This window comes from Falco cherrug, chromosome 5, assembly GCF_023634085.1.
Source record: "Falco cherrug isolate bFalChe1 chromosome 5, bFalChe1.pri, whole genome shotgun sequence".
NCBI lineage: Eukaryota > Metazoa > Chordata > Aves > Falconiformes > Falconidae > Falco > Falco cherrug.
The window spans coordinates 60,678,943-60,698,982 of NC_073701.1; the positions used below are offsets into that span (position 1 = coordinate 60,678,943).

The window sequence follows — 20,040 nt, forward strand, 5'->3', positions numbered from 1 at the left end:
ACACAGAACGTACCAAAACAATATACCTGCCATTAGCTGAAAATCACCTGTGGAGATTTAGTGAGCTGATTTTTTTTTTTTTTTGGGGGGGGGTGTGTTTGGGTTTTTTTGTTTGGTTTGGTTTGTTGGTTTTTTCCCTGGACATCGCAGCTTATGGGTGGGTTTCAAAGAACACATCTGTTTTCCAGGTCACATCACGTCTATCTGCTTCTGACTTAATAAAATAAAGATGAAATAAAACTATGAAAATGACACTTTGAATAAAGTAATTATTCACATTACTAAGAAGGTGGATACCCAGGGCATTTTGAGACCAGCAAAGAAATACTGCTATAATTCAAGTCAAATTTTAAGAACAAATATTTGCACTTTAATGCTGAGAAACACTGTATCTGAACACTGATAAGGGTCTCTATGTCATGGAGTTTAATTGCTTGCTTTTAAATATAATTTAATAATATAAAATGGTGTTAGTGTATCATCCAAACTGGGTTTCAACAGTATTTGGTTATTTTGCCTATACCAACTCAGAGAAACTGTCCTGGAACTGACGATGCAAATCTTTGTTCATCTGTGGCCAGTATGTACATCTATAGCTAATTTGTTTACATTTCTTCTGGTGTCAGTATTTTGCCAGTTGTCCATGGTGGTGTTCTCCTCCTGGGCTGCTGGAAAGCTGGACAGTCCTTGCTCATGGACAGCTGGAAAGGAACAGTTGAACAAGCTGGATTCCTCTTATCTCACCAGATATCTCTTTGCTCCAAACATCCTTATAGCAGTCCCTTGCAACTCTTCCATTTTCTACTAACCGTTTTTGTTCTGAGTGGCTGAAATTAGATACTCTAATTTGGGTGCCAACATACTACAGAATATTTAGATTATCAGTACCTAACTGTGCTGCCACGAGGGGGATATTGTCACAGAGGTTCTGTCTTCTCCAACAGCACAGAACACATCACGGGTCACAGGTAGTAGACAGGATGCTGACTATGTATTGGGCCCAAAATTAACCCCTCATGTGTCTTTTATTTGTGCAACAACCTGTGAAAAGTGGACTTTAAAATGTCCGTCCTGGGCTTGCTGGTAGAAACATCTCCGCACTGCACACCTGGGGGGTGCTGCTCTGCTTTCCCAGCACAGGTCAGGCAGAGCTCAGGAGCACTGAGCTGTCAAGCAGAATGCAAAATCGTTTTTACCACGAGCTGATGCTGTATTTAGCAATGAGGGGGTTAGGTCCTAAACAAAAGACAGTCTTCTTATAGAATTCAGTTTATAGAAATACTAAATCTTTGTCACAGGTTGAGTTCACTCTGTATCAAAATCACCACACGGTGGGGACAGATTTCATGTAACGAACAGCTAAAGCTAAGTTCAACTGTAAGAGCAGAAAGCAATGAATGATGTGCAGCTTCAAGTAATGCATTTGGGCTGGGGAGGAAATAAATCTTTTTATTCCACAACTTTAAACATACAGACAAGCTCCCAATATTTCTTGAGAGCATGCAGTCCACATTCCTTGCAGAAACATTAAGGATATACTTTAAATTGAAGATTAAAGGCAAGTTACAAGTTAAAGTTCTCTGTAATTTTTGGATGCTGTTTATGATTTGTGACATAAGGATCAAATAAGTATCAGTAGTTCCAGAAACTGGTGTTGGTTTTGTTGTTGGTTGGGGTTGTTTGTTGTTTTTTGTTGGTGTTTTTTTTTCTTTCTGTATATGTAGCAGAGCAAGCTGTTGATGAAACACTAAATACTCTTCTTTTTACAAGGTTTCCCTTCAATGAGTATAATATTATATAGCAGGAAATAGGGTAAGGCACACATTCTTCTTTTTAATCAGAATGCTTTTTTTTTTTTTCTCTTTTCTTGTAGTAAAACTAATAGCCTGAAGCCATACAAATGTTACAAAATTAATGCAACAGAGGGTAGTGGCATCCCACTGTTCACAGATTGTTACGTGTATTCTGCATTAGCATTGCATAGTCTTACAACGAATTGTTCTTCTGCAAAACTGTTGGGATAGATGAAGACCCTAATCCTCCCTTGTAATTAAGGCGATCTTAGTGCAAGGCAAGACGTGTGCAACAAAGTCCTTGTGCACACCCAGTCCTGGGCTGTCATCCACGAGGCTGATCCCTGGTATAAATTAAGGAAGCCTGAGGGCTGCAGTAATTTCCAACAGCTGTCGTTGGCCCCAGGCTCTCTTCCAGGACCTGAGGCTCACCAGAAAATAGCAGGGCCTCTGTCGCAACTGCTTTGTTCGCAAGGGAGGGGTCAGCTCTGCAGCTGCCCACCAAAGGTGCTCTTTGTGCATGGTGCTACCTGGAGCCTGGGGAATAAGCCGTAATCTCACCTGTCCCCAAAAATGCTGTGAGGCAACCCTTACCAGTTAATGTTTTCTTGCCTAGTAACTGAATGCAGCAGAGCTCCTTGAAACCTCCTGTGAAGGTGGATTGAGCTCATTTAGCCCTGTGAAGTTTGCATATCAGGCTAAGGAGCACACAAAAAACTCTGGGCAGATGTAATTATACAGCTTCCATTGAAGGTGGAGGTGATTGTCCTGACGGAGTCCAGTTGTTCATAGTGTTAAGCAAGAAAAAGTTGTTACATTTATCGTGTTACTTTTGTTTGGATTTTTTTTTCTAATTATTTTTCTTAATGCTATTTTAAAAAGTAAATTTTGGTATGTTTGCGTTCTCTTTACAGCTCCCCTTTGAGGATGCTCAAAATCCTCCCATTCCTATGTGTATTAGTGGCCTTCAGACTTCCAGGCTGGTAGTCTAATCCATACTAGGGCCTTAGGGCTGAGACTGCAAAAATGAAAGTGATGCAGAACTCTGTGCTGAAGGGACAAATGTCTTCCTTGTCCTCGTCTGCTATATTAGTCAGACGGGGGGTGGGGCAAGACATGACGTTAGTTTCATGTATGTATGCAACACATCAGGCACTTTCTGCCATTTAATTAACTATATTTGCATTGCATGTCTCATGGGCTTTCTTATAGGTCTGAATTTTAAATACTATAGGCCTAATTCACTGGCAGTCCCAAGACTGAATGGAAAGACAAGATAAATACACTAAAATAAAATGTCATCTGCTGAAATAGCTACACATATTTGATTGCCATTACCACTTCATTTCGCTGGTGCTCCAGAGTTTAGATACTCAGATATGCCTTGGAAATATGAGCTTCATACAGAAGAGCTTAACCCTTTTGTGCATTGGTCTCTTTTGCTTAATGAGGCTAGATGACTTTTTTGAAAATCATGGTTGTCAGTTAGCATAGCTTGATTGTTGCAGGAATCTTGCTGTCATTCACTCTGAAGGTTTGCTGGAGTTCCTGGACAACGTAAATGTAGTGAAGGTACCCGAGCCATGTAAACGAGCCTTCTGTACCTACATGAGCTTCAGGCAGAAAACAAATATTGATGCTGTACCGATGTAGATGATATATCACCGTAACTTTCAAGTACTGACACTGGTTAAATCACCGATAATTTTTTTCCAACCTGTGAAAGTGTACTGGGTTAAGTTCCTGAAGTCAGCTACTAAAGGTTGTTAACTGTACTTAAAAGAAAAAAACCCTATAGTTACTTGCTGTTTTTTACTTTTATGAATACTGATCATACTCAGTCCTCCTCCTCCCACCCAAAACCTTAGCTTTCTAGCACATACTTTGCTTTCACTAAACATTAAAATCATCTCTGTTGGGTTTTTTTCCCTTCAGGTATTGTAGCATTCTTTTTTCTTCTGTGTTTCAGTGTGTGATTATTAACATGTGATTGGAAGAATTTCTGTATGACTTAGTAAATATAGAATCTTTAAACTGGAAGGTTTAATTTGCATAATGAAACGGTTACAAAGAAGGTGTTTCCAAAGCTGTCTTGAGCTCACAGAAGTGTTGGACAACACCGTGATGGTGAGGGAGAAAAAAGGCATTTCTGGTTGAGAACATTCATGTTCCATGCACATGTAAATTATTTTTATTATAAATCATGTGTAACTGTGTTTTGAATGCCTGAGGAGTATGGTATCACCTTCAAGCAGGACATGGGAGAATAACTGTACCATTATGGTTCTTTCTGTTTTTTTCAAGGAGATTCCCCAAAAGGCCCTCATCCATCTGCAGGCATGAATGGAAATGTGCAGCATCCCACCAGCACCGGGCAGCAGCAGGTCTCTGCCATACCCTCTCCAAGTGCCAGCAAGCCTTGGCGCAGCAAATCCATGAATGTCAAACACAGTGCGACCTCTACCATGCTGTCTGTGAAGCAGCCTAGTCCCGCAACCTCCCCTACTCCATCTTCAGACAGGCTCAAGCCACCCCCTTCTGAAGGCGTGAAGCCCCCTTCATCTGGACAAAAATCTATGCTGGAAAAATTCAAGCTGGTTAATGCTAGGACTGCTCTGCGACCCCCTTTGTCACTGAGCTCAGGACCTAGTGACAGTGGAAGAGAGGATGATACCTTTTCAGAGTGTGGTGAAATGGATGTCTTAAGCACTGGGGTGAACAGCGGCGGCTCCACAAGTAGCAGTCCTAAAGTATCACCGAAGTTAACCCCTCCGAAAGCTGGAAGCAAAAATCTCAGCAATAAAAAGTCTTTGCTACAGCCAAAGGACAAAGAGGAAAAGAACAGGGACAAAAACAAAGTTTGCACTGAGAGAACAGTCAAGGAGGAGAAGGACCAGGTCACTGAAACATCTACAAAGAAGAGCTCAAAAATTGCAAGCTTAATCCCAAAGGGAAGCAAGACAACAGCAGCCAAGAAGGAAAGTTTAATACCATCTTCCAGTGGGATCCCAAAACCTGGATCGAAGGTGCCAACAGCAAAGCAGAGTGCTTCATCCACGTGCACGGGAAGTAAGGAGGTTGAAAAACTGAGGACTACAAAAGGAAACCAGTCCCAATCAACACCAAAATCTCAACTTAGTGAGAAGGCTTCTCCTTCCTCTGGTTTTGCTTCTTCTGAAGGGAAAGAACCAAGCACAGCTCTCACCCCGGGGTCCTCCACGGCTCTGTCAGCCTCGATGGTTGCAAGCAGTGGCCAAGGCACGGGAAATGGTGTTGTCCAGCTTCCTCAGCAACAGCAATACAGTCACCCCAACACTGCCACAGTAGCCCCTTTCATTTATAGGTAAGGTCACAGAGGGAAATTTGTGTTGTGTTACCACTTAGGAAAGAGAGCTAAAGCAAGTGGAGTAATTGTGAATCACACTGTTATGCTTCTTGTCTCACAGTTTCTATCACTGCATCATGCACATGTTTTCCTAATGTTATTTTTTAATTTATGTTACTGTATGAACAATTTCTTCCAAGAACTCTTGAGTCTCTACCTTGTACAAAAGCAATCCCCTGCAAATATTTGCCATTTAAAATTCAGGATCTTTTGATTAGAAATACAAATCACATGATGCATTCCCTGTACTGCTTTTGAAAGGTCACGGCTGAGTCTGATTTCTAGTGCGAATATTCCTGTTTGCATTTTAAGAACCTCAACATTTATCTGCTGATATTCAATAATATTTGCTTAAAATATGCTGCTCTCTTTAAAAATCCTAAAATAAACTACTGATCTTTCAGAGTATGAAATAGCACTATTTAGTATTAGTGGAAAAACCATACACAAACTTTTGCAAATATTCAAAAATATTTCAATGTATTGGGCAGAGAGAAAAGGTTGCTGTTTGCAGGTCCTTTTTCTGTTTAGTTTTATACGTGAACTAGGTATAGATTAGCTCCATGGAGACAGTTATATTGTACAGGTTATACAAACTCTTCTGATGGCCAGTGCTCTGGAATAGATGAATGAACAGTTAAATGCATCCACCTTTGGCTGAATTTATTTTGCTATTTGATAGAGCAACTGAAGAGAAGCTGGGAGTTTTCATTGTCGTACAGCTCAGAAGACAGAGTAAGTGTGGAAAGACTGGCAGGCCAGTTTGAGTAATGATTTCAGATGTCAGCTGTTGAAGGGCTTTAGCTACAGTTGTGGGTAAATTTAACATCTGATAAAATGACAAATACATTATCAAGCAAAATATACTGGCAGTGTTTGTTAGTGAGTAGTACTCTAGATAATCTTGGCTAAAGATTAAAGAGGTGCTGAAGTAGACTCTGAGGGAGTATATATATCATTACACACAACTAAACATAGCTTCAAACCCAATCTGGATGAGTGATAAACTGTTTAAGTTAATTATGAACAAAAGTAGTTCAGAAAAACGTATGGGAGGGGGAAAAGGCATAATCTAGGTTATATTTATTCTAATATGCAATGGGTAGCCTCTTGAGTTTCAATTATGTCTATCACTGAATGTGCTTAATATGCATGTTTGTTTATAACTGTCTGGAATAACCTCAGTGATGCAGACAAGTTGATGCATAAGATGGCCTACATATGCGTTAGGGTGCGTATATTAGGAGAGAGAAAAATAAGCTATGCTTTGCCTGCAGATGCATGTGCTATTTAATGGCAATTTTTTCCACATATCGATGGCATTCCATTGCATGATGGAGATATCTTATCATTCTTTTAAGCTTCATCATGAAGCAAAATATATTTTGAATTCTAAAGGGCGATGGAAGCATGCATCTTCCAGTAAAATTTGGTATTCATAATCACCTGTTTGCTTCAAACAAACAGCAAAGCAGACTGTATTTGATATCAAATCTCACATGAAAATCAAATTCTCAGAGCCGAGGTCTGATCTCAGAATGCCATGAACTCAGAGTAATAGACCGACATTGATGAGGTTACTTCAGTGTATGTGCCTCTGCAACTGAGAGCAGAATCTGACCCCAAAATACACAGTAACTACATTCCTTACCACTCGCAAGGGCTTTGTAATAGTACAGAATAATTTCATAAAATATAAATATAACCAAGGATAAAATATTGATATTTCCACAGTTAGCATATCTATTCTTGTGAACATGTGGCAATCGGAAGTGTGCATGAAGCTGAGGTACTGTATTTACATTTTCTTGTTCTTAAACATAACTGTTTTCTGAGCAGTCGCCACAGTTTATACACAGAATTTTCAGGTGCGCTTCTTAGCTGCTAGAACAACTTTATAGATCATTGAGTTAACAAACAAGAATTATCATTCAGACTAACAAGTTTTTTTTTTTTACAGCTGGAAGGAATATCTGGGCTCTGCGTTTGTACTGCTGTCCTTTAGAAAAATTTCAATATAATTTAGCAAAACTGCAGTGCATTTTCTCAACAATCCTGCAGAATACTGAAGTATTTGGCAGTGTACTGCTGTGATCAGTTTAGGCTCTTAGCACAAGGATAAGTGAATGAGTGCTTTTTCTGGTTCGTTGCTAATACTTGCAAATATAATGTATTTTGCAATGTTTGATTATCACCCAAGAGTCTATTTCAGTAGATTTGTGAGTAAACAGAAGTATTCCAAAGAGTTTCTTTGATGCTGGCATGTACTTTGTTTAAACAGGGAATGCAATGCTGTAATAGTTATCAACACTCATGTATTCAAGGAGTTGTGTATTTTTATTAATGGACAGTTAATAGAAAATACCGTTTCACTAGGAGGTTCTGAAATGGTATATTGCACTCTTCAGCTTTGCACTCTTGGTCCTTTATCCTATCTGATATCACATTGAATTTTTAAGCCTCTTAAACACTATGGCATGGAAATTCATATGGGACTACTACTCCTCTTCAAAGATTAGTAGCAACTAATCAAGTCAGAGTTGCATTTGAGATAAACTAAATGGGTATAATTTGAATTCTTCCATCCTCCTCAACAAGTGATTTTTTTATTTTCAAATGCAGTTGTGAATGTGTTATTTACAACCCGTTATGTGTTCCCTCTGAAGTTGACTGTAGGGTCCAACTGATATAAGAAAGGCTGAAGCAGATGTAATTTAGTTGCCAGAAAGCTTGATAAGAAAGATACAGCAGAAAAAACAAAATGAGGGTGTAAGAGAAGTTATAATTGTTTAAAGTATACCAGCCGCTACTTTAAATCATGCATTCTTCTACACAGACAGAATTGGAGGAAGATGGAAACTGTGCTGCCTGCCAGAGTCCCCTTAGGCTTCTGTTGAAATTGGCCATTGTTATCTGCCTAGTGGTGTTTAAATTTCAGGTGGAGAAGAGCAACACAGAAATTTAGTGCTTGCTAGGTTACAGTGAAAAAGGGAAAAAAAGGTATTAATGAAAAGAAAAAAAAAGTCTGAATCTTTCTCCTAAAACCTTATCAGGAAAATAACAGGTTAATTGTTCAGTATTTGGAGTTCTTAGCTTTCCTACACGTTGCTCAAAAGTGTAACAGAACCTGTAATTGCAAACATTTTCTTGCACAAAGAAGAGCCTGTTGTATGCAATCATTGCTTTATTTTTCGTAAGCCAAATTGTGTAAGTTTGCATTATTTCCATAAAATGGGAAACATAACAGTCCCAGGAGTAACACAAATATCACCTCACACCATGGGCCAAATCCTTAGCTGACGTAAATCATTATAACCCTACATGAAGTATGTGACATTGACAATTAACATCTGCTGCTAATTTTCTCAAACACCAAAGGAATATTTTAATAGAATGTTGAGTTGTAACTGGGTGCATGTACTGCAGTTTTATTTTATTGACTCTTCCAGTAACCAGTGCAGGAGCCTAGCAGGTCTCTTTTCCATGGCTGGAATATAGAATCTGAAGTGCTCAAATCCCGGGGCTGCGGTGCTCAGGGATTGCTTATTGCCTGAAATATTGGAAGTATAGAAACTACCACAGAGAATTAGCTGACCACTCATCATCCTGAGCTCTACTTCTATGTTGTGCATTGCTTAAATTTCAGTTCTTCAGCTAAGTTTTTAGTTTAATGATAGCGACATCTGGAAGAAGTTTCAGCACTGTCTGAATTGAGACCTTGCAGAGATATTCTTTCAGTGTCAATGCTGGACTACAAAAAACAGTTTGGCACTCCTTTTGTCCCTGAAGAATAAGAAACTGGTGATTTCAGCTACCTAATAGGTTGTTGTAGAGAAGATGGGGTCAGACTTTTCTCTGAATTGCAAAGTGAAAGGGTAAGAAGTAACAGATGCAAGTTACAGCAGGGGAGATGCTGATTAAAAGTTAGAAAAAAATACGTCTTACCCTGAGGGTGGTGAAACACTGGAGCAGGCTGCTAAGAGAGATTGTGGAAGCTCTGTCCTCAGATGTGTTTGAGACCCAACCAAATGAGACCCTGAACAACTTAATGTAACCAGACCTGCTTTGAGCAGGTCATTAGACTAGATGACATCTAGAGCATCTTTCTGATCTAAGTTACTTTATGATTCTGTGAGGACTGAAGTGTTCACTAGATAGAGGCAGAGAAAGGAAATACCAGTATAATAAGTAATGTGTTCCTAGGTACTAAAATCTTCTTTCTATCTCCTTTCCTATATGGTGATTGAAACAATTCTATTACTAGACCATAGTTTCAAGGATGTATGGGAAGTGCAGAACAGTGACAGATGGAATGGAGGAAATAATTTGGTTGCACCTCTGGAGGCACAGTGAAATTCAATTCCAGCTGCCTGTTCAGGATGTTCTTGTACTGGCTTTGGGAAAAAAAAATAGACTATTCTTCAAGGAACCTGCAAACACAGCATCTGCAGGGTTTGTTGAAGCCATATTTGCATCCAGTTTTAATGACCAGAAGCTACTTCTGGTAGTTAAAATTTTCAGGGAAAACCATGCTATCAGTTAATTGTGTTTGTTATTAGATGGTCCGGTAAACATTCTGCAACTCTTTCTTTAAGAACGTGATGATTCAAAGTTATACTGCATTGCTTTATTGGTTTCCGTTGTTTACATTACTGTTGTGAAACAAGAGATACCACCAACATTTTGCAATTGTAGGTAGCGCTAAACATGACCACTTAGGAGTTTTACTTTGAACAAAAACAGTGTTTAGAAAAATCCCCCTTTTTTTCTCATGCTTGATTCTCAAGTAATTGTGCAAGAAATTTTTCCAGTGTAGAGATGTTGCCCTAAAAGATGGGAAGAAGGATTGTAAGTGAAGAAATCATTATAAACACATACTTGATTAAACCTGACTTGAAACACTAGCTTGATAATTCAGTTGCTTGCTGTTTACAATCTGAAGTTATGCGTTTCAGTTGCCATACAGACAAGTGTGGCCTTACTCCTTTGACTAAATAATCAGTAAAATGTAGGATAAAAGACCAAAAAGGGTATTCTGTTCAGTCTTCCAACACTGACAATAATATTAACCCTTTCATAAACCAACCACGTTTTATTTTAAACTATTTAATCCCCACTACTCCAATGAGAAGGTTCTTTCATATCATTATTGGAAATTGTTTACAACCCACATGACAAGATTGCATACATTCATTACTTTCTTAATATCATCCTTTAACTTGTTTGCCCTGTGTTTGATCACTCTTTTTAAATATGTAAGGGAATAATCCATCCCCTGCCTTTTCTTTTGCAAGGCTAAATCATCTCTTTTCTCTCAGAAGGGTTTCTTCCCTGTAAACATCGTTGTAGCCCTCCCCTGCAGCTGTTCCCAATTTAACTCACACGTCTTAAACATGGGTGATCAAACTGCTGATATTCCAGATGTGGCCCTGCCAGTCTGTTACACTGACAGTGATACACATTCAAGACAGTTGCACCTCAGAGAGATGTTGGAAAAAAACCCCAGCACATTCATCTGATGTCTTTTGGAATGTCGAGTAAAAACCAAACAGATCTTTGATGTTATCTGTGTTTATCAAAGATTGGCTATTTCATTAGAGACAGGAAATGACTGACTGTGTTAAAGACAGCTTATTAAGTAGTGTTCGAGATTCTCTTCTTAATTACTCCTGTACAGGCTCATTTTAATCAAACTGAATGAGCTGTGCAGGTGTGATTAAGGACACGCTTTGTCCCATTAAGTGAGTCTGATGCTCTTACGAATATGTAGCATGTAACTCAGTGGGTTGGGGATAAATGTATTCTCTGATTGCTATGATTAAAACAGAAAACAGATTGTCCTGTTTTCATGACAGTTGCCTAAATTAATCTGTGCTGCAGATGCACAGCACTGGAGGAAATATCATTGGGGTTGCTTTGACTAAACTGAAATTCTTTCCACTTTCCTTGATATCAAGAGAGATGCAAGAATTTCAGTTTTTTCAAGGCAAGGCAATGGTCTGTGAATAGGTAGGGGATAGAAGGACGTTCATTAAGTCTAATGTGTAAGGTTAATGAGAAGATCTTTTAATTTGCTGTTTCCTTTCCTTGAGCTTAATATGTGCTGTGGTCCTGCTGAGATCAGTTGAGTCATTCATATGATTAATATGTCCCACAGAAAGAAGTAAAAGCCAGAAGTATAGGGGAAAACAAACCTCATAATTTCACCTTTTTTTTAAATTAGAATGCTTGAGCTAAGCAAAGAGGTATCTGCTTGCTTGCTCCAATGTATCAAAACCTGTGACAGGCCTAGAACAAAGGGACTTGAAGTTTTAGGCACCCAGTCTATACCTGCACCTCCTTGCTCCCCAGGAGCTGAGGCTCCTATGTGATTTTGCTTGGAAGTCTTTCACCCCTAGACTATTCTCAGCCCATCTGGACTAAGCTTGACTCCAGAAAAAAAGCAGGGACTTGGCCATCATACACCAAAACAGCAGGGCTGCTGTAGAAGTGCTGGCAGTTGGCAACCCAGTGGAGACCTGGTGGGAGAAAAGCTGTCAATCAGAGCCCCGTCCCCAGGTTCCTCCTTGTGTGCCTTAATCACAGCTGTCAAAGGTCTAGGCAGCTGACTTTTGGCCCATCACTTCCACAATAAATAACCAGTTTTCTCAAGTAAGCAGAACTTAGACTGCTACAAAATCCATAGTCCTGTGTGGGATTTCTGTTGTTGCCTCAAATAGTTAGAATCATTGTAATTTGTACCAAATTAAACGTAAGATTGCTGAATGAAGTCAGTGTAGCAGCTTATTTTTTTGTTTTGGTAGCAAATCACATTTATTTTATGTTATATTTAAACTTTCAGGTTTCAGGTGAGATAAACCCAACAGTTCACGCTTCTTAGATCCGTTATTTCAGGCAGCCTATGAAATTGAGCAAACTGCATCATATTTACATTTTGTTTGTGCGTCCATGGTTTTTCTACAAATTAAATCAAACACTTTAAAATTATTAGTGTTATATCATCTTAGCTATTCATTATTTTTAAGTTTTAGATTCTAATTCTATTTTAAGTTTCACAAACTGAATTCTGTGCTGCAATTAATCCCACCTATCTGATTTTAAAACTGGGAAAGGAAATCTTTGCAAGTGACTCTTCTCACAGTGTTTTTCAACTTACCTTCCTAGTTATAGCTGCATCAGATTTTTGAAAATGGAAAACCAGCCAACAAAATGTTGAAAAATGAAAATGTGCTTTAACTGGTATTTAGTATATCTCTAAAAGTCTTGGTGTGACCTGGGCAAGCGAAGTTATGAACAAGTGAAAACTTGTATTCATTGTTGTTTTAAGTAAACAGATGCACTTAGGCTGAAATTTGCTTAGTTGCTGTAAGTCGCTCCTTACTTGTTTCTACTCTTGGAGGGAGATCCAACTCTTTTAACATAAGTATGTGTTCCCATACAGTTAATAATGAGATCTGTTTTGGTCTGTATTGACTTTACAGGCAGCAGTCACTGCCAGAGGGCGATCTAGATCATTGAATTTCAGTTTTACCTGTCCCTATTCACTGGATGAAGAATCAGTGCAAATGTTGGGTACTGGTGACCAATGGTGGTCCAGACCACTTAGTCCTTTTTTGATGACAGATGTCAGTCGATACAAACAGAAATGGATCTTTTCTATCCTCTCTTAGAAGATAGCTTACATATAAGGCTCTTGGTCACTCAGGGAAGGGTTTGCATCACCCTTCTGTGTTGTTGCAGTGATTGATGATTGAACAGTTGTATGATCAGGAATGCAATGCCATACGGTCAGAAAGATCTCTTTTTGTTTCTAACCAGAGACAGACGGAGATGTAAACTCCGTATACATTTTGTGGACAATGCTAAGAATACTTGAACTGCACCCACCTGGCAAGGCGCTCTTCCTACAAGACCAAAAGCAATCTACTCTTTTTCCAGTGTTCCTCTTAAATTCCAGCCTCACTCTGCTTCCAGCCCTGGCAGTTCTGTGATATGGGTTTAGCAAAGAGACTGCAGACACTTCAATTACCTTTGCTACTATTATAAGTGCCTTTTTCTGAGATTTTTTTTTGGGCTGATAGTTTGCCCTGGACTGATCCAGCACTAAGCCTCAGCACTAAACCCAGAAGGAATACTCATAAACATTCATGGCCTCTCAAAATGGCTTTCAGTGAAAGCACACATACCTCATTCATTTTCATGATTTGAAGCAATATGGAAAAGCAGGTGGGACTGTGGAATTTTTATATTTTTTCATTGTGGAGAGATAGAGTAGGTGTTTTGTTACTTAAGACGCTGTCCTCAAGCACCATATGTTACATTATATTCAAGGTCAGTAGGACATAGCCCTGCAACACTTGTTGAGCTTGCATTTCCAGTAGTGTGTGACAGAAAGAAAAGCTACATAAGAACAAACCCCAGTTTTTTATAGAGCAGTTGTCCATTTCCAGCATCCCAAAAGTACAGAAAGTGATAAGACAGTGCATCAAATCAGACATCATTTGCATTTCTATTTCTATGTAAGTAGAGGCAGAGTTGAGTGATTCTAATCAATGGATTCCACCATGACAGTACTTGTGTTGTGTGTTCAGATATCTGCTCCCTCAGTTACTGAAATGAATTACTGAGCAAATCCATTCAGTAAGTAACTCTGAAGAAAATGTTAACTGGAAAGTTATTTCATAAAATAAGTTGCCATAAAATTATTTTGAGAGATAAGTCATTCTTGTATCAGTGACATTTATAAAATATGCATTCATCACACAGTTAAATATTTGTGTTTACAGTTTAGTTGGTCATTGCAAACACTCTATGGTGAATTTTGAAAATTGAGCTATAAACATAACATTTTAAAATTAAGATATAACTATTTCACTAGTCTTTTAAGAGTCAGAAGACTGTGCTATTGATGTCAGGAAAGCTGGAAGAATTCAGACTCTAAGTGAAGACTTTTTTCCATTTTATTTCAAAAAGTGGCTAGTATATCTTTAGATGTATTCTTTTACTGTATACAAATGTGGTGCATGTTGCTATTTAATGGCATCATAGTTCAGCAGTTCCTGTGTAAACTAGTTGCTACAGCTGTTCCTTAAGACGCAGTAATTGTGTGATCTATTTTGCATTACAATCCATGTGCTCATGTATTTCTTGCTATTTACCATTATGCAACAGCAAATAAACGTGCTTAACAAAGGGTACCCATTATAATTTATCAATGATATCCACAGAAATATACTATCAAAGGAAATATAGGCTATCTGTTAGCAAGTTGATGGAAAAACTTGATTATCTCATTTCCCCAGAGTTATATAAGGTGCATTATCAAAAGAAGCTGCACATAGATTTAAATATCTGGGCCAGATTTCCATACCAGCCTTGCATAAGCTTCTTCCCACATGGCCTTTCTTGCTTAATATTTTAGCAATTACAAGTTTTCATTTCCCTTATATATATGTGCAGGGATGTGACTTAACCAATTTAAATGGATTCTGCCTATAACTGGTTGACAGCACTTGCAGAGAAAAAGCAAGGAGACAAAATGTCTCCAAATGTCCCAGCATTAACTGTGAGTTGTTCCTGAAGAGACAGAGAGAGCTCTTACCTGTTTGCAAATCAGTATAGCTGGAGTCAAACTAACACAGTAAGAATGTGACATTCATGGTATTTTCACCACATAGCGATATGATACTAGATGGAAATGCAAATTACATTTGTTTCCATTAATACATGAACGACAGATAATAATAATCTTCTTGCTTGATTTCAGAACTCTCTCAGAAAATGACAGTACCTCTTTACCACCTGCTGACTCCTGCACCAGTCCTACTAAAATGGATTTGTCATTCAGTAAGACTGCCAAACAGTGCCTAGAGGAGATATCTGGTGAGTAACAATAAGTCAGGAGAAGCTGTAACTTCTTTATTTACATCTGTGTCTTACCAGGAGTTTTGCAATGGGTTGAAATAATGCTTCTGACCTCTATTCATGAGTGGTATTAAGTATGCAGAAAATTTGGGTTGTGCATGGTTAGTGCTTCAAGTGCACAGTTCTCTTATCTGAACTGGCTCCTTCTGTTCAAATGTCTTTTTCATCATTGCAGAAACTTGTGCAGAAACTTGTGCAGAAACTGGGCTCTCACAAGCTAGGGTTTCAAGTCATTATTATTTTTCAGTCATACTGAACGTTCCAAGAGGAGCAGTGGAAAGCTGACTTCAGAATGTTTGACACTGTTGCGTTTAAAGATCATCAAATTTAATCCTAACACCTGAACTGAGACATAAATTACATAAGATATATTTTGTCCTTATAAATGAATCTAAATTCAGAAAATGAACAAGTCCTTACTATTGTACGTGACTTTTAAGCTGCTGCTAAAGCCTAGCTGCTAAAAGTTGTTTTCTGGAATTCCTTGTATACCTGGAGTAAAGTCCTTATTAGGTTACAAATGTGAAAGGATTTTTTTTTTTTTTTAAATCATATTGGAATGATATCTTTGAAGTCAGCAGAGCCATGCTGATTTACATTAGCCTGCGATCTGGCCATAACTCTGTCTATGGATGCAAAGTGCGTCACAGCTGTCTTCCTCAATCAGGACCAAATTGAACTGCAGGATTGTGTGGGACTACTTTCAAAAGGACTCTTTGCCAGAGCTGTTTTGTTGGGGTTTTGATTGAGTTTTCTTTTCTTTTTTTTTTTTTTTTTTTTTTTGGTTGTTCTTGTTCTTGTTTCAGTTTGTTTTTTAATTATTATTAGCATTATTATCATCCTTACTCTTATTGTCATTTTTTATGCAAATAAAAGGTGAAATCCTGTCCTGCTGTGTTCCCCTGTAGTTCTGCTCTTTTACTCCAAGTTTTTAACATTCAAATAGATTTATAGCCAGGCATGTGGTTCTTCTTACACAGGCTATAACTCAAAGCACTAATTTGACATATCAGTCTAAAATTATCTCTGCACCAGAAGGGAAATCAGATGCCCAAGCTTTGTGGGACTGCCTTGGCATTTTGCTGACTCATACTGAAGCTGAGGTTTTGCCTGGTTTGTCTCAGTCCGTTTGGAAGTTTTCTGAGTTTACCATGCCTTATTTGCACAGCCAGCTTTTGTGATAAATATGTCACCATGAAACATGGTGAAATTTTCCCTGGAGGTGACGCATGCCTGTTAAAATAAAAATTATTTTTGATTATGCTAGAAACCAGATTCATTGGTCTTGCATGTATAAAGCGTATAATTGAAACACTTACAGATCAAATGATGCTTCAAGGACTTATCCGTAGAGATGCTAAAAAAAAAAATTATATTGATTCAGTACCTGCTGAAATGATCAAATGGGACATCATGTCTCCTGGCCTTTTATTGCTCTGAACAGAAATGGAACAACATCAAAAAGAAGAAAATAGCATAAAGGGCAGTAGACATCAGAGATGTTTCTAATCGGATTTTTCAGACTCTGTCATTAGAAGTTGACTGACATGACAGGCAGGAAAGCAGAACTACTGGGAAAATGTGGTCAATAGTATATTGTATATGGAGAAAAATAGTTGTGTGTCACCCATAATTGACTGTTGGCAGGAAAAAGAATGAATGGATCAAGTACTACATTTGCTGAATAAATATTTGCCTACATTTGGTGATCTGTCACCAGGTCATTGGTGATTCTGTCACTGGTGAACCTGCATGGAAAAAAACCTCATGTGATGGCTGTTCAGGGAAGTATTCCATGATGGATTAGCCTTGAGGAAGGACATTCTATTACTTAGGAGCATCTTTACTCTGGTATGATCAAGGGATTATACCAGTACTAGCAAGGAAATATGCAAAGGTTATTTCCTTGATCTGGTCACTTATATTCAGGGTGTCAAGAGATGATTCCAGAGTTTCTTCCACTTTGATATTACTTTTTTTCCTGAATCTTCCACTACGACTATGGATGGGCATCATCTTTGTATTATCTTAAGATTCTTTTGCAACTTGGTAGCCAGACACACTAGCACAATGTATTGGTATGTAGTAAGGATCAATAAGGGTCATGCAAGGGTCTGAGCATCTGTGGAAATCACTGAACAGCTTGTAGGAGTGTGTCCGTAAAGTGCTGTCCCACCAGTATTGTTTCTGCTTCATTAGCCTGTATTATTTTTACAGTGCCAAATATTTACAACTAAGGCAAATGTGCTCAGGACTAAGATGTCATAGCCTAAATCATTGTGTAAGCTGTTTCTCTACTTTCAGAATATTTACACACTTGTGTTTGTTATTGCCTCTTGGCTGAAGATTACTGTTCCCATAAACAGCCAAGCAGATCATATCAGAGCTCCTAATCCACTTCAGGGCAAAACCAGCCAATCAAACTAATGCTGTAAGCATGGCTGGTTCAAGACTTCTCCATGATATAGGCAAAACTTGGATGTGGAAAAAATAATTGTAAAAATATTTAGGAGTGGTAGGTCAGGCACCATTCTCCTTGCGTGATTCAGGATACCAAAACTAAGCTAATTTCATTGCTCGAGTGGTGGATGGTCATGGCTCTGTTTTCTGTGGCCAGCCAGGCGGTTCACATCCCTTTGCCACTGTTCCACTGTCTCAACACCAGTGATGGGCAAGTAGGGAGAGAGAGCAAGAAGCTGTAGGGGTAGTTTCCAGCTCTCCCCTGCTCTGTCTTCCTCCATGTTTCTAAGGGAGATGGTTACCTTTAAAACCTCTCCTTCCTTCCAGCTCAGAGCTGGTGAAAGGATGGGGCAAAGTCAGAGCACAAGCCGCTTGTTTCCTGTCCACTACTCTGAAAGTGATCACTTGTTTTCAATTGCACAGCCATGAAGGGAGGATGGAAGGCAAGGGAGATGGCAAGGCTGGTGTAGCTGTAGCCCCAGAAGTGCAGCCCTGATAAACTGAACAACCTCTTATTTTAAATCGTCCCCATAAATATGCTGCCCGAGGTAATTTCCTACATGGCTTATGCCTAAAGCCAATTCTGTCTCTTGGTAGAGCTACTGTAAATCTGGGTTTCTTCACTGCTCCTCCATCTCTGCTGGGAATTTGATCCAGATGTGATCTGAAGTGCTTCAGACTTTTTTCCTACTTTTTTTTTTCCCTCTGAGTATTCCACAGCTCAGCTAGAGCAGTCCCAGATGTTTCCACAGTGCACATGCAGATCAGCAGTACAGCATATGCACAGTAGTTGTAAGGCTCCCTGCACACCTTGTATCTGCTCTGTGTGCATGGTGCCAGTGATCCTCACCCACGCGCTGAACGAGTTCCATTTGTAGGCACGAGTCACCTGCACAGTAGTTTTGGTGTGTTCTGCATATGGTAGACTCATGGCACATCTGGCATACAGATGTGTAGACTTCTCTCCAAGAAATCCCTAGACAGATATTTGGGAGTCCAAAATAAGGACCAGTTCTGCTGTCATGTATGAACACTCTTTCTTGCATGTACTTTATGTACCAGTTGCCTCAACAAGACCACTCAGTATCACCAGTTGCCTCAACAAGACTACTCAGTATCTCTGTTTCAGCAAAACCGGAGTATAGCTTTAAAGACAGGATTCTAAAATGAGGATGAAAAGGTTAATAAAGTAATCCAGTTTGGTTCTTGTGTTTAATGGTATGATTAGCCACAAGTCGTTCAGACTTTCTTACCCAGTCTTTCTACTTGTAGTAGCTCTCTGCTGTCTCTCTCTGCTGCAAGTTTATTGAGGAAATATGTCACTAAGTTAATTATTTAATAATCCATTGTAAACTGTACATGTCAGCAGCTACAAAGTATCTTATTAAATCAGTGATAGCGTTTGGCTTTAACAAGTGTTTGCATGTTCAAAGAGCTTAATGCAAAGTGATTAAATAATTATTCATTAATTTACAAATATTGAATAATTATAAAAAATCTGAGGGGTGAAGCAGAAATGAAAGAGTAATTTTAAGAGTTATAGGCCAATATAAGTGGCAGGATTCACATAAAAACATTGAATTTTCAAGCTTTTATGTTTACTGTGCTTTATTTTTTTCTCTGGACAAACCAGTTAATAGGTGTACAAATAGTTTACAAATATATTTTTTTAACTATGCTTAGCTGAAAAGATTCATAATCTTATGCATTTGGAGATCTATTACATAATTCATTTGTAAGGCTCCAGATTATGCACTGAGACTTCAAAGAAAGTCTTATCTGACAGCAAAATTTGTCCCTAGATTATTAGTTCTTAAAATATTTTTTGTAATTTCTTTTGTGAAAGAGACAGTAAAAATAAGGTAATATGTTAGGCTGACTGTGATGGGTTGGGGAAGTTCCCTGTGCTGTTCTTGATTTAAACATGTTCCTGTGTGGTGGGTGGGGAATACATTTAATTGCAAGGTAGCTGAGGAATAATGTGTTGTCATGACATTGGCTGTCCTCTGGTCTCCTATACTATATCTTCTTAGTTTAGAAAGATGTATTTGCTTGTTGCTGTGTTTTATCATCTTAAAATGGAGAGATGAGCTTTACAAAAGCATTTTTCAATAAATAAACCTGAGAATTTCCCACATTGCAATTTTATATTTTGTTGAATGACACCCTGCAGAGAGATGTGGTAAAGCAGAAGGATAAATTTAGTGTTCTTTCTGCTGAGCACTTGAATGTACATGGGTATCTACTGTACCTAAGGATGATCATGATTAGCCTGTCTACCAAGAGAAGCAATGGGATTAATGAGAGAAAAGTTCATATATCCTTGTAATTAAGGGCTCTAGTATAGTGTTTGTACACACAAAGTCTGCATGAAGCTTCTGTGATTAGCCTCAGTACCTCTGTATCCCAGCATTTGACTCGTGTTTTTCATGTATGTAGGAAAGCAAATGAGACAGGTGGATGCTGTAGCTCCCAGCT

General features: G+C 38.6%; 1 protein-coding gene across 7 annotated transcripts in view; it reads left to right on the plus strand.

The window, feature by feature from the left end:
* NAV3 (neuron navigator 3) overlaps nt 1-20,040 on the plus strand; it is a 414,479-nt gene that overhangs the window by 272,992 nt on the left and 121,447 nt on the right. For all 7 annotated transcript variants that reach the window (XM_055711535.1, XM_027808516.2, XM_027808518.2 and 4 more), the window contains 2 exons: nt 4,098-5,136; nt 14,945-15,060. In XM_055711535.1, the coding sequence (XP_055567510.1) occupies nt 4,098-5,136; nt 14,945-15,060 (1,155 nt within the window). The remainder of the gene's footprint in view (nt 1-4,097; nt 5,137-14,944; nt 15,061-20,040) is intronic.